Source organism: Brachyhypopomus gauderio, chromosome 18 (genome assembly GCF_052324685.1).
Source record: "Brachyhypopomus gauderio isolate BG-103 chromosome 18, BGAUD_0.2, whole genome shotgun sequence".
Classification (NCBI taxonomy): Eukaryota; Metazoa; Chordata; class Actinopteri; order Gymnotiformes; family Hypopomidae; genus Brachyhypopomus; species Brachyhypopomus gauderio.
Genome location: NC_135228.1, coordinates 3,441,821 through 3,457,830, shown reverse-complemented (window position 1 = coordinate 3,457,830; position 16,010 = coordinate 3,441,821). Strand labels below are relative to the sequence as shown.

The window sequence follows — 16,010 nt, the reverse complement described above, 5'->3', positions numbered from 1 at the left end:
ATTATCGAGCCCTGAACGCTGTCACGTCTAAATATGCTTACCCTCTACCCTTCATCTCTGCCTCACAAGAATGACTAATGGGGGCTGCAGTGTTCACGAAGCTTGATCTCAGGAGTGCCTACTACCTGATTAGAATTCGTGCTGGTGACGAGTGGAAGACAGCCTTCGTCACCGCCAGGGGGCACTATGAGTATCTAGTAATGCCATACGGGCTGTCAAATAGCCCGTCAGTGTTCCAGGCTTTTATGGACGACATATTCCGAGACATGATTGATAAATATGTATTTGTTTACATAGACGATATCTTGATCTATTCCCCCTCTATCCAGGAACACATAATACACGTCTCTTCGGTCCTCCAGCGTCTGCGAGAGAATGGCTTGTACGTGAAGGCGGAGAAATGCGAGTTTCATGCACCTGTCATCTCCTTCCTTGGCTGAACCCTGTCGCCAGGTTGCATCAGCATGGGCGACAGCAAGGTAGACGCAGTCGCCAACTGGCCTGTGCCCCGTTCCGTTAAGGATCTCCAGCGCTTCCTCGGATTCGCCAACTTCTGTCGTCGGTTCATCAGGGGTTTCGGTTCGGTGGCGGCCCCCCTTACCGATCTCCTGAAAGGGGGAAAGAAGCGCCACTTCATATGGACACCCAAAGCGTAACAGGCATTTAAAGCGCTGAAAACCGCGTTCACCAGCGCTCCCATATTGCATCTCCCGGACCCCACGTTACCTTTCATAGTCGAGGTCGATGCATCCGACGTTGGCGTGGGGGCTTTCACAGAGACAAGGCAATCCGCCCAAATTGTTCCCGTGTGCCTATCTCTCCAAAAGATTACAACCGGCCGAGGTGAATTATGGCGTGGGTGACCGCGAACTCCTGGCCATGAAACTTGCTCTCGAGCACTGGCGGCACTGGTTAGAGGGAGCGGAGCACCCCTTCCAGGTGTACACAGACCATAAGAACCTAGAGTACCTCAAGTCCGCTAGGCGACTCAATCCCCGGCAGGCCAGATGGGCGCTGTTTTTTACCCGCTTCAGATTCACAGTACACTACCGACCAGGATCCAAGAACACCAAGGCTGATGCATTATCCCGGATTCACGAGAAGGCGCCGAGCGACAAGACACCTGACCATATTCTCGGAGAATCCTGTTTTGTTGACCTCATCCGGTGGGATATTCAGGACGAACTGGAGTAAGCCCTCCGCGCCGACCCAGGCCCTGCAGATGGTCCCGATGGCAAACAATACGTCCCGGTCCCGCTCCGGGGACGCCTCCTCCAACTCGCACACGACACGCCGGGCACTGGTCATCCCGGTATAACCCGCACCAAACACCTGATCGCCCAGAAATACTGGTGGCCGTCATGGGAGGAGGACATTCGCGACTACGTACTCGCCTGTGTTGTATGCGCACAATCACGCACACCCCGAGCACTGCCCACTGGTCAGCTCCTCCCCTTGCCGATACCCCGCCGTCCGTGGTCTCATCTGGCCATCGACTTCGTTACGTATCTGCCTGTCTCGGGCGGTAACACGGTGATAATCGTGATGGTGGATAGGTTCTCTAAGATGTGTCGTCTGATCCCACGCTCGAAACTGCCCACTGCTATGGAGACGGCCTCTGACGTGTTCCACTACGTCTTCCGAATATATGGGTTACCCGAGGATATAGTGTCGGATAGAGGCATGCAATTCACCTCCCGTGTCTGGACCCAGTTCTGCAAGTTACTCGGAATAGCCACCAGTCTAACCTCCGGATACCACCCCCAATCCAACGGAGAAGTGGAGCGCTATAATCAAGAGCTAGGTCGCTTTTTCCGCCAATACTGCTCTTCCCAGAAGGACTGGCACAAGTACGTTCCCTGGGCTGAATACGCACGCAATTCCATCATACATTCATCCACCAAACTGACTCCTATCCAGTGTGTGTACGGCTACCAGCCACCATTCTTCCCCTGGGATAAGACCCCCTCTGACATCCCTGCTCTGGATGACTGGTTAAAAAACAGTGCCCGCACCTGGGAGCTCGCACACGTTCAGCTGCGGCGCGCACTCCACACCCGTCGTATGAACGCTGACCGCCGTCGTCTCCCCGCACTCATATATCACCCCGGTCAGCGAGTATGGCTCTCCACTCGCAACCTGAACCTCCGCCAGCCTTGCCACAAGCTCAAGTCTAGATACATCGGGCCATTCAAGATTACTCGCAGGATAAATGCTGTTTCCTACGAACTGCTGCTGCCCCCTCAATACCGCGTCCATCCCGTCTTCCACGTATCCCTCCTAAAGCCTGTTCACTACAGCCCCATGTCCGTAGCCCCGGTTCTGGACTGCCCCCCCCCGAGCCCCTGGACATTGACGGTCGACCTGCGTACATAGTGCGGGAGCTGCTGGAATCACGTCGACGGCGTGGGGGTCTCCAGTATCTCGTCGACTGGGAGGGCTATGGTCCCGAGGAACGAGCCTGGGTAGCCGCTCGCGATGTCCTCTGCCCGTCGCTCATCGCCGACTTTCACGCTGCACACCCACATTTCCCCGCCCCCCGGGGCCGTGGCCGGCCGCCTTCGCGGCGTGGAGCGTCTGGAGACGCTCCGTTGCGGGGGGGTACTGTCAGGAATAGCCGATGACATAATTATGTTCACCTGTCGCACCACCACGCCCACATTCCTGGCGTACTTAAGCACCAGGACTTCACTTCCTGGTTGCGAAGTATTGCCTCATGTCGTTGCATACCAAGCCGTTATTCCTGATTGTCTCTCTGTGTGCCGAACTCTGCTTGTCCCCTAGACCACGTCTCCTGTCTGACCACTGGATACCTCCCGGACTCTGCCCTCGCCTCTCGACCCTGGACCGCACTGACCACCGCTCCCACGCTACTGCTCTGCACCTGCCATACACCACTGTGCTTATCGTGTGGCACGCTGTACAGAGTTGTCAAAATAAAGATCGTGTTATTCCGCATCAGGATCCCTCTCAGCGTGTTCTATTCGTTACAATCGTTTTTCATAAAAATGTGAAAATTCCCATGTTCAAACTATGATACCAAACACACACAACACTCTCATACACTTATACACACACACTCACACAAATACACACACACAAAAACACACACACACACACACATACATACACACACACACACAAACACACATACACACAAACACACTCTCATACACACACACATACACAGACACACATACACACAAACACACATACACAGACACACATACACACAAACACACATACACAGACACACATACACACAAACACACATACACAGACACACAGACACACACACACACACATACACAGACACACACACACTCTCATACACACACACACATACACACACACAAACACACACACACACACACAAACACACACACACACACACACATACACACACACAAATAAAAAAAATAAAAATAAAATTTTTTTAAAAAGGGTCAAAAATTTAAAAAAGGGTCAAATTTACCCGAACAGTATCTATGTGATATAAACATGCAGGGGGTGGTTGCAAATAACTGACATGAATTATTTTCATATAATATGTTGATTACACAAATTAACCCTAGCAGAAGAAGTTTCATACTGAAAAAATTATTTTAAGCCAACGCTCATCTGTGCGCTCGTTCCGTCTGCCCGCTGCTTGCACCACAGGTTGCTCCTCCCTGTGGTGTTCGCCGAGCTGGGCAGACTCACAGCGCTCAATAGGAGACTTCCTTGTCCCCACAGCGCCTGGGGCATTCCTGTCTCTGGTTTGTTCGTACTGAAATACCGGAGAGTCGAACCGGATTAAACCAGCCAACATCTCATTACAGTGTTCGAACTCACTAGTTTCGCTCTCTCGCTGTGTCCTTGGTTGGTCGGTTGTTATGTAACGCAGCTCGCGCTGCGGAGCGAGAGGACGGACACAATTGCTGAGAAGAGCGAGATTTATTCAAGGGAATACCATACTCATCGTCGCTAAGCCAGTCCGGGTTCATAATGGGATGGCAGTCCGAAAAACAAGCGTACACAGGCATAACAAAACAGAAACACGAGTAATAAGCAAAGAATAAAAAAAAACAGGAAACAGACTATGGGCAATTGAACAATGAAACAATGAAACATCCAAACAATCAAAACAACCGACGAGGGACAAGGGACACTCAGGGACTATATATACTCAGAACTCCAAACAGGGAACAGGTGAGGGCAATGACACTGGGACGTGGTAACAAACGAGGAATCACGGAGACAAACGAGCAGGGCGGGATAAACAGGCAAGGAACACAGACACAAGGGAACCCGGAGCGACAGCTAAGGGAGGGGGCGAGGCCATACGTGACAGTGTGTTAACGGGCCGCCCAATGGAGGATGGGTTCCCTTTTGAGTCTTGGTCCTCCCAAGGTTTCTTCCTATTCCCCACTATCATAGGGAGTTTTTCCTTGCCACTGTCGCCTTTGGCTTGCCCATTAGGGATTTGGACCCATAGTATTGTTAACCTTGTAAATCCTGTAAAGCGCTTTTTGAGCAGTATATATAGTACTTTGTTCGGTGTTTCTTTTCCCCATTTATTTTTATTTTTTTATTTTTTCCCAGTTCTTACCAAGAGACCTTATTATAAGTTTGGGATTAAATTTAGGCCTGTTTTTGTGCTGCACCCGCCACGAACTCCTACGCTGGGCGCCTACTTCTCCACGTACCGGTACGATTTTTCCCTAGGCGAATAACGAATAATAATGTCTAGTTATTCCCTTACGCTATTTATGGTCGTCACCATAAGCGCCTCAGCCAGCCTCGCTGCAACTGAGATTTTAGATACTAGACTATCCTGTCATAGTATCGGCCGCCCTGCTCTCTTCCCTAGTTTGATCCACCAACTGTGGATATACATTATGGCGTCTGGGTGACCTGCAGCACAACACGCGTTTAAAAAAACAATTCACACTTGCCTTAATAATTCGTAAACCTCGCTGGTGAATTACCTTCTCTGATGAGTCAGATCCTCACTCAGGAGGTCCCATCTGGGTCGCCAAAATTGTCGTGGAAATTCTCCGTCACACCAACCTGGGTCTCTCTGTAAGAAAAGATACGAGCGCTCAGAGAGTGATAGTTAGCAAAAACAACACACACACACACAGGATGGTTACTTTACCAAATCACTCTAGTTTATTGTTCATACCTCCAACCCTTTATATACAGTAAGGGCTGGTCGGTCATGTGAAACATTGTCAGCACAATTACAGTCAGATGATGTATTTGTCATTAAATGTCAGGATTAAATATATGTGTACCGGATATAGGAATGTAAGAATAAATTCTGCACTCTCAGGGGAACATGTTCATCAAGCACTGGCCTTCTGTCTGTCTGGAACATGGAACATGTCACCTGCCTGGCACATGTCTTCACTCCCGCCTTCTCTCTGTCTAGTCTCCTTAACCTAAAGAATGACCTCAAACTTCCTCATTCAGTCGCATGCTATGTTTTAAAAATACTTCTCTGGGAAAGCAGTTTCTGCATTTTTATCACTATATATATATACAGGGGTGCACGTAACATTTTTGGTCTAGTTCTCAAATGAGCACCTAAAGGTGTTGCTTGATGCTCACCTTTTTACAATTCAGGAAATACTACAAGCATTCATCATCACTACCCTCCTGACTGCTCTCATCACCCTCTTCCTCCCTTTCGAACATGGTGGATGATGATGAGGGCTGACTTCTTTCTCCCTGATTTAGCCTACAATGATCTGTGTGCATCCATAAATCAACAGCTGCCTTTGGGTCAAATGTCTCTGCTGTGATCCTAGACAAGAGGATGTGCATCAGTGATGAGTAGCAAGTCTGATAGGCGGGATCTGTACTTATTTTTTATCATATGGAGATGTGAAAATCCCCTCACATGACTCACTGCTCAAGGGCAGTGTAAGGGACAACAGAATGACTTTGTGAATGTTGGAGTAACTATCTGGATTGCTCATCTTCACTATGTTGACCAAGTCATACACAGAGGAGGCTGCCAAACGCTTCCCTGACTGCTTTAAACGCTGTGGACGGAGGCGACCGGTAGGGGGCCGCCTCACCGTGAAAGACCCCCCACCAAGCCGCACTCCCCTCCACTGGGTGCACTGGCACACAGCGGCTGCACACAAAACACGAAGGGGCAGGAAGGCAGGGACAGGCAGGAACACACCCTCTACAGTCCAGGAGCTGAAACATAAAACACACAACATTAAACAGCTCACCTCCCTGGGCGGGACCCTGAACCGACTGGGCCGTCAACAACACATAACCCCGCCCCGGTCGGTCACAGGGCCCTCGTGCCCTAACCGGCCCTCAGCCAGTGAGCCCCACAGGTGTGAGGACGAGGAGCTATGGCTCCTTTATTGTCCTTAGTGTATGTGTGTGTGCAGGTTACCTCTCCAAGGCGTGGTTACTTCACCACCTGGACCTACCTCCTCCCAGAGCTGACCCCTGCCTTCTGCTAGGGGTCACCCCAGCCTCCTGGGGAGCCAACCCCTCCCGGGGCCCCTCATCGCAAGGTGGACTCCTCCACTCAACCCAGGAGCGCCAGAGACCGAGGCCCAGAGCACCCCCCGTCGCGGGCTGGGGAGCAGCCCCAAGGGCCTCCTGGTCACCCCGGGCAGGAGGGAGGACCTCCATCTCCAGCAGGAGCTTCTCAGACCGAAGCCCCATGGTCCCCAAACATCCGGGGGCCCCAGCCCTCTAGGGAGGGGCTCTTCATGACCGGGCTCCGGTCACCCCACAACACAAGGGGGCTCCTGCCAGGTGGAGACCCCCACAAGGTCCAGGAACACCGCCAGGGAGAAGCACCTGCACAGAAAACACACACTCACACACACACACAGACACCCAAACACACACCAACATAAAACACAAACGCGCCTCACCGACGCCCTCCGTGACATACCCCGTGCCACGGGACCACAACCGGTCCCCCCCCAACACACATTTAAGGGGAGGAGCAAGCGTGGAATTACACACAACAACGACATTTCACGAACACGCTAGGACACAACGAACCCGCAAAGAGTAGACAAACAAAAAATAGTGCTCAGACAGTAAACGAACGGGACAGACACGCGCGTGCTCGACATATACTAGGGTGACCAAACGTCCGTATTTCCCGGGACATGTCCGTATTTCACGTCCTGTCCCGGGATATTTTTTTAAACTGTGGAAATGTCCTGGTTTTTAAATTACGTTAATCGGGCCATTAATTCTACAAGCACTAGGACCCTGAGCACGGTGCTGTATGACACGGAATCCCTGAGCCTCATCAGTTGAGCCTCATACTGAACTGGCGGAGAGCCAACAATTTACGTTCGCCACCTCCCCCTCGCGCCCGCGCCCACACCCCCCCCCCCCCCCCCCCCCCCCCCGTGTCCTGGTTTTCCCAAACAAAAATATGGTCACCCTAACATATACATAATGGTGACGCACCGCTCAGAGTCGCACTGAACATATAACAGGCGAGCACGCACACTGATCCTCCGCTCGTTCACCCGTACACACTCACAAGACACCACAAGAGAGTTTTCCCAGGCAGACTGCCCTGGTCCTCGCCGTGCTACACACACAAAACACAAAAGCACGGCGGAGCTCTTCACACAAAACACCACGCAGACAAACACTTACCACGAGACATGACCACGAACGAAGGAGAAAGAAAAAGAGACTGACGGCTTCCGAAGGGTGGCTGGTCATTCTGTGACGGGCAGGGAGTGCGAACAAAAAGGAAGCGATCACGCCAAGTCTCAGGGAAAAATTATGGATTAATAGAAAGTGTGCAAACCAAAAACCTGTGCAATATCTCCAAATTAAGGATATAATGACCAGCGGTCAACTGGTACAAAGACAAGACGTATATAGGCAAACAAACGACCCTCAGGTGAGACGGATCTCGGGCTCCGCCCACCTGAGGGACGCACACGATGTCACAAAACAACAACAACAGCCACTGTGGACAGAGGCAACCGGTAGAGGGCCGCCTCACCGTGACAGATAAATCTTTTTAATCACGTCCCACCCTTATATATATATATCCTATATGTTCATTGAATAGGGGTGCCTAATATATATATATATATATATAGGGGTGGGACTTTAACGCGTTAATTCCGATTAATTAATTACAGAAAATATTAACGCATTTTAATGCATGAGACACTTTTGCACCGTGGAATGTTTCTCAGTGCACGAGTTCCAGACATACAGATTATATGGACGCACAATAAGATCATGATGGAAATGACTGAAGAGGCTACGCTGGTGGATGGGAAATTTAAATATAAGAAACTTCCAGATGGAAGTACAAACACAAATAGTATTATTTACACTTTATACAGGAAGGAATTCGCTTATCACAGGAGCACTTCCACCCTTCATTACCACCTCAACGCAAAACATGTTGGGGCTAACGCGCAGGTCAGTAATGATAACTTAGCTGCTAAATGTATTCCTAGTATGATAGGGTGACCAAACGTCCGTATTTCCCGGGACATGTCCGTATTTCACATCCTGTCCCGGGCGTCCCGGGGTTTTTTTAAGTGAGGAAATGTCCTGGTTTTTAAATGACCTTCATTGGACCGTTAAGACTGTGACCGTAGCGCGCGACTCCGCACGCGTTTATACATGACGCATCACATTATTTGTGTTGTTCGCTCTCTGTGGTCGAAGATAAAGGCTTACAAGAAGTGCTGCAAATTGCGTCAACTGATGCAAGTTACGAACTACCGTCCAGGGGTGAATTTCCCAGAACGTTCTTAGCGCTAAGTACTTCTTAACCTCGTACGTAAGAACATCTTCTGATTTACTTCAATTCTTCCAATATCCTGAGCAAAACTCCCAAAATTAAACAACAATTTTGGTCAGAATTTCCAGTGTTCTGAACTGTTTTCTGCACTCATCTATTGGTCTGGGGTGAGTTTCCCAAAACGTTCTTAGCGCTAAGTACTTCTTAACCTCGTACGTAAGAACGAGGTTACAAAGTACTTAGCGCTAAGAACATTTTGGGAAACTCACCCCTGTGTAGTAGACTGGTGGAAAAAAAAAACAAGATGTTGAAGTTTATGATTATGTTCATTGATTCAAACTTAAATATGCGATTAAAATGCAATTAATTTCGATTAATTAATTACAAAGCTTCTGATTAATTCGATTAATTTTTTTAATCGCGTCCCACCCCTAATATATATATATATATATATATATATATATATATATATATATATATATATATATATATACATTTCAAATACACCTACTCTTTGGAGATGATACGGGAAGTTACAGACAGATGGTGTCGCACCATCTCTAAGCCTGACAGTCTGACCCGCCCTGTCAAAATCATCTGGCTTGAAGTGCTCGCTACAGATCTTGGATGACTCGGTAGGAACAAAACCCTGCCTTCTTACTGCAACTTCCCATTGCCTCCTCAAGTCAATGTTACTGGGAAACCTTAAAAATATGAACAAAAAAAAAAAACACACAAGATAATGAGAGAGACTACCTGTTCCTGCTATTAGCATTTTGTTGGTAGCCAAATAACCTTAGTTACGATGGCAGAATATTATAAATGGTAAAATAACCAAAATTATTGTTCAATCTTACTTGTGAAAGGTAATCCCACGCAATCTGATTTCGATACTGCACCGATTATAGCAACCGTAGGCTGCACAAAATTCCGGCATAATTGCTCTCTGTGCGTTAGGTCTGGTGAGCCTTCAGTGAGGAGACCCATCCAATATGGCAGCAACGCTGCGCTCCAGCCTGTAATGAGGCATCTGTGTATATTATGTCTATGCTCAGGACCACCGCCGTCTGACATAAAGGGGACAGTGGAGACTGCACCCTGGCAATGAGTGACCTCTGGTGAGTAGGGTGTGGGAAGAGCGCCCTCTGGTGAGCAGGGAGCAGTGGGAAATGTGCAATGAGGAAGAGGATGAAAATTACATTTGAAAAGCATTATCACAGAATGGAAATGCTTATTAAGTGAATAAAAATTTTAATTATAATTTTGATACAACCTTTGCATGATCACATGAAAGTTGATAATTAAAATTGGGAAATACATTTTCATTTAATTAAAGGCACAAATAAAGATTCAAAATGTAAATGAAATATGAATAGACGTATACCACATTACAAATGTAAATAGAATTATTGCATTTGAATTTGAATTTTGAGCTCAAAGCTGAGTGAGTGAAACATGTAAATGCAAATTTAGAATCACATTGCCATTTTGCGTATTACATTTTAATTTTAATTGAGACAGATTATTTACCATAATATAGAACTACAAATGGAACCCCAGTAAAAATTATTGATATTTATATTTTGTAAAAAAAAAAATTATTTCCTGAGCCTCCAAGTGTTTCTACTGAACAGACACAGAGGAAAGTCACACAATCACAAGCACAAATAATTAAAGGTGCAGTACACTCAGAATTAAAGGTACAGTTCTGGCCCTTCTGGCATGTGTTCACTGCTGTGTATATAGTACAGTAACATTTAGGATCAAAAGTGCACATTTGTTTGTTTTAATTGTTACACTGGAGAAATTAAACATTACATCAAACACCTTTCATAAGAAAGGACAGCATTTTCAATTCAGGTTATCTGTTCATCTGTATTTACATGCTGAAGTACAAAGTGGAAGCAAATCAACATCACTCCATCACACAAATATAATCATCAGCATCATCATCCACATATCGTCATCACATCAAGTCAGGTATGGTGTCCAGGTCACGGGTGTGTGGTGTGTCCAGGTCAGGGGTGTGTGGTGTGTCCAGGTCAGGTGTGTGTGTGGCGTGTCCAGGTCAGGTGTGTGGTGTGTCCAGGTCAGGTGTGTGTGGTGTGTCCAGGTCAGGTGTGTGTGTTGTGTCCAGGTCAGGTGTGTGTGTTGTGTCCAGGTCAGGTGTGTGTGTTGTGTCCAGGTCAGGTGTGTGTGGTGTGTCCAGGTCAGGTGTGTGTGGTGTGTCCAGGTCAGGTGTGTGTGGTGTGTCCAGGTCAGGTGTGTGGTGTGTCCAGGTCAGGTGTGTGGTGTGTCCAGGTCAGGTGTGTGTGTTGTCCAGATGCTGGGAGGACGTACAGCACTTTGCTGCATCACACTAACACACAACCATGGAGAATAACAGAACTGTAGAATTGAGTGCATGACTTGGTCATCCTTTTCTCTGAATATGAGATTCAGATATCAACAAGTTGATGTCCAGGTCACATACTGTAAGATTAAGACAGACAAAATTATCAGATATGAAAACATACTTAAGAGTTGTATAGTCATTCTGTCTGTTTCTCCCAACAAACTATAAAACCTCACCACACGTTACGTAAACCCGTCCATACAGTGTGTGAGGATGATAGTGGAGTATTAACGTATTAAAATATTAAAGTGGAGTATTTAAGGTAAAAATAAATGTATTAAGAGAAGTATTAAAGGTGTACTACAGTTTTTTGCAGCTGCTAAGTCCCAAAAAGTGGTACTTACAGCAGAATTTTGGAAACCACTAACCCATGTAGCCTATCTATTGACCTGGTGCACTTAAGCGCATTCTCTGACTTACACTCATTTATCAATTCTAAAACACACTTTTTGCTAACTTTTTTTTTTTTTTTACATAAGACAACATTCAAAACTGTAAACCGTGTGTTTTTTTTGGAAAACACTGCCATGCAACTGCTACACTCACTTATCAAAATCCAAACCCAGTCCTCACAGGTTAAAACACTTCTAGCTAATTTTCCCAAATCTTTAGACATCAGAGCCTGATCCCTATAAAGTGGAATATGCAAATCTTGGTTTACACATCAGTGGAGTCCAATGTGCATAGAGATGTTGATGAAGATGGAGAAAGATGGCTAGCCACCTCAGAACAGACAGAGATCATTGTCAATACGGTCAGAGCATAATAACAATAATAATAGCATGTTTGACAACTACAACAGTGATGATGAAAGTGATGAAGTGATGAATCCCTACAACATAATGATGATATTGGCACATGGTTGCTCACATTGTGGGCCCTTTTGATTAGGCTGGGCCTCCAGAAAACCCAATGCATGGTTGACCAAATGGTCAACCAGAGTAGCTCAGATCTCATTCGTTATGGTTGCTCATCCTCTTCCTCATTCTGGTCCTCTTCATTGTCATCTCTAGGCAGTATTGGACTCCATTGATGTACAAACCAAGATTTAAAACTTGTGGCCTCTTTATAGGGATTAGACTTTGATATCTAAAGATTTGTAAAAATTGCTAGAAGTGTTGTAACCTGTGAGGAATTTGGTAGGTGTGTCTAGCAGTTGCATGGCAAAGTTTTCCCAAAGAAACACATGGTTTTCAGGTTTGAATGTTGTGTCTTGTGTATAGAACTGTGTTTAGTGTTTTGCAAAAAGTGTGTTTAAGAATTTGTATATGAGTGCAAGACAGGGAATGTGCTTTAGTACACCAGGTCAATAGATAGGCTAAATCAATGGTGTTTTAATTAGATGTGGATGTGTGCGTGTAAGTGTGCGCATGTGTGCATGCATGTGGGTGTGTTAGAAAGAGAGATGGGACATATTGATTCTGTATGTGTGTATAAAGAGGCAGTAACTCAGAAACTCACAGTAGTTTCTCCAGTTTACAGTGTGGATCCTCCAGTAGAGCAGAGAGCTGCTTCACTCCTGAGTCTCCTGGTTTATTGAGAGTCAGATTCAGCTCTCTCAGGTGTGATGAGGGGTTTAACCTTAGAGCTGAACACAGAGCAGCATAGCCTTCCTCTGTAATACTGCAGTTAGACATTCTGCAGAGAGAAGGAAGAAAAACTCATTATATGTACAGCTCAGTACACACACTCACGCAATATGGTGTGTGTTGTGTGTGATAATATGAGTGTAAAGAGAGAATGAGCAAATGAGTGAGTTTGTGTATGTGTATTTACTTCATAAAGTGAAAGTGTGTGAGGAGGAGAAAGGAAAAGGCTAATAGAAAATTATCTCCATGAGAGAGAAAGAGTGGATATTGACTGTGTATTTGTGTGTGTGTGTGTGTGTGTGTGTGTGTGTGTGTGTGTGTGTGTGTGTGTGTGTATAATGAGCAGGGGTGGAAAGTAACTAATTACATTTAGTCACATTTCTGTAATTGAGTACTTTTTATGAGTAATTTGTAATTTTCTGAGTAGTTTTTGAAATATGTAATTTTTACTTTTACTTGAGTAAGTTTTGACCCAAGTAGTTTTACTTCACTACATTTGAACGTCCTCATATTACTGAGTAAAAAAATATTGATGGTAAAAAATTAAATGCGGGCAGAAATTTAAACTTCTGAGTCCCAGAACTGAAGGCCAATTGCGTGGCCTTGCCTTGTGCGCGCCCTTTCCATTGTCTCATAATCAGGTCATAATCTGGTGCACTTTTTTCCAAAAGGATGAGACTGTTCTATTTTAAAATCTTCTATCTATCACAGGGATGTCAAAGTCAAATACACCGAGGGCCAAAAAACCAAATTTGCTACAAGCTGAGGGCTGGACTGGTTCAATGTTTATTAAAACATATTGAAATGATTGCACATAACCTATTGAACCAAGACCAAACACAGTGTATATTATTTAATGCTTAAATGAATAAAGCAATATTTTCTTATGAATCTGTTAGTAATTTCAAGTGAAAACATTTTTCAACAAGCAAACCACCGCGATTACGACTGCGATTACCTCACTTTCGCCGAGCAGACACTCGCCGCTTGTGTGCGTTGCAGTGACTTCGCGGGCTACCGTTGCATTGTGGGGAATGTAGTGTTTGTGCATGCAAAACACCAGCGGGCGGCTGTGGCCTGCGGGCCGGTTCTAATAGTAATTAAATATCATCCAGGGGGCCATAGATAATCATCATATATGATCTATCAGGATCTGTGGGATCCTGTGGACATTTTATTGTGAAAAGTGGAATCCTGTGGGCACTGTATTTTGAATAGTTGGATCCTGTGAGCATTTTAAATAGTGGAATCCTGTGCGCATTATGTTTTATTTTGAGATGTGGGATCCTGTGGTCATTTTATATTTTATTTTGAGTTGTGGCAACCTGTGGGCATTTTATTGTGAATAGTGGGATCCGGTAGGCACTGTATTTTGAATAGTTGGATCCTGTGAGCACTTACTTTTAAATTGTGGGATTGATTAAAACAGTGGTTCCCAAACTTTTTCTGCCGTGCCCCCCTTTAGTAGATGAGAATATTTTTGCGCCCCCCCTACACCCCCCCCCCCCCCCATTGACTAGGGATGTGTTGAAAACTTACAAAAACAATAGGTTCACAACTTTGGTCAAACATGAAAAAAATAAACTGCAAGAAACCTTTTAAATGGTTCAAGAATTCTAAATATAATTTAAAATAAATAAGGAGATGAAATAAGAGAAACAGCAATACATATGCGGCTAGTTTGCAAGCGCAGACATCACGCAGAGCACAAAGCATGTAACGGCCAGAAATATGTGTACTGTCTCTTTAAGGGAGCGAGTTGCGTGCGCGTATGGAATATTGTTGTTTTTTTAGCTTTCTGCCGAGTCAGACCACTGCTCTTTATTTCATTTCTGTAAGTAACGCATTAAATGAGATTTGGACAACTCACCAGTTCATGTATGAACAGTGAAGTATTGCTGGAGCCCAGGTTTATTTTGGTCAACCAGCAAATAAACGGACTAAGTGGAATACCACCAGCACGAGTATTAAGGTTGAACTAACTCCGAAAAGCAAGCAATATAAGCATAGAACTAGACTGAATAGATCTGTTTTTATGGATCGGTCACATTGTCACCGATACCCGATCTAGAATTTTTTCAGATATTAATATCGGAATCGGTGCATCCCTAATATTGACACATGTGCACGTTTTACTTTCAAGCTCCGCGCCCCCCCTGCAATAGCTCCGCGCCCCCCACTTTGGGAACCACTGGATTAAAACAACTTGTGCTGAATTTGGTTCATGATTCATCCATGCATTAAAGAACTGAAAGTAACTAAGTAACTTTTACTCAAATTACATTTTAAATGAAGCAATTTTGTACTTTTACTCGAGTAAATTTTGAGATGGGTAATTTTACTTTTACTCTGAGTAGATTTTAGGCAAAGTAATGATACTTTTACTCAATTACAATTTTTCAGTACTCTTTCCACCTCTGATAATGAACCACAATAACTCACTCTAGTTTCTCCAGTTTACAGTGTGGATCCTCCAGTATAGCAGAGAGCTGCTTCACTCCTGAGTCTCCTGGTTCATTGAGGTTCAGATTCAGCTCTCTCAGGTGTGATGAGGGGTTTGACCTCAGAGCTGAACACAGAGCAGCACAGCCTTCCTCTCTAATACTGCAGTCCCATAGCCTGCAGAGAGAAGGAGAAAAACTCCTCACACTTAATGCTTAACACACACCTACTCACACAAACATAATATCTGTATTTGTTTATACTTGACAATTATGTGGTAATATTGTGTGCATCACTGTTATGAAGCGAGAATGAGCAATAGAGTTTGTGTTTGTGTGTAACTTGAGAATTTAATGATGGCGTTTCACTTAATATTGTGTTTGTATCAGGGAAAATTATGTCCATGTGGGCATGAGAGAGAGGATGTTAACTGTGTGTGTGAGAGAGAGAGAAAGAGAGAGAGAGAGAGAGAGAGGGAGAGACATTGTATGCATTACTAGGGTGGGTAGATGTAGATGATGTTTGTGTGTTCGTAAATAAACAAAGTCAGTATCTCACTCTAGTTTCTCCAGTGTACAGTGTGGATCCTCCAGTAGATCAGAGAGCTGCTTCACTCCTAAGTCTCCTGGTTTATTGTTGTTCAGATTCAGCTCTCTCAGGTGTGATGAGGGGTTTGACCTCAGAGCTGAAGCCAGAGCAGCACAACCTTCCTCTGTAATATTGCAGCCCCACAGCCTGCAGACAGATTGAGAAATTTTCCCAACACCTACAGCTCAGTACAAAAAACACATGCATGTGTGTACACAGGCAGTTCATGAGAGAT

The 16,010-nt window shown here is 45.4% G+C and overlaps 2 protein-coding genes across 4 annotated transcripts in view; one reads left to right on the top strand and one right to left on the bottom strand.

Annotated features, from left to right (window-relative positions):
- Positions 1-16,010, top strand: part of LOC143481753 (E3 ubiquitin-protein ligase TRIM35-like) — a 49,225-nt gene that overhangs the window by 20,736 nt on the left and 12,479 nt on the right. The gene's annotated exons all lie outside the window — the stretch shown is intronic.
- The window catches only part of LOC143481738 (NACHT, LRR and PYD domains-containing protein 12-like), a 44,362-nt gene continuing 38,438 nt past the window's right edge, over positions 10,087-16,010 (bottom strand). For 2 of the 3 annotated variants that reach the window (XM_076979857.1, XM_076979856.1), the window contains exons 11-14: positions 15,746-15,922; positions 15,188-15,364; positions 12,618-12,794; positions 10,087-11,233 (exon numbers count right to left, since the gene is read on the bottom strand). In XM_076979857.1, the coding sequence (XP_076835972.1) occupies positions 11,227-11,233; positions 12,618-12,794; positions 15,188-15,364; positions 15,746-15,922 (538 nt within the window). In that variant the 3' untranslated portion in view covers positions 10,087-11,226. Of the gene's footprint in view, positions 11,234-12,617; positions 12,795-15,187; positions 15,365-15,745; positions 15,923-16,010 lie in introns of those variants that run through there. The other variant, XR_013122063.1, reaches the window with a different exon arrangement.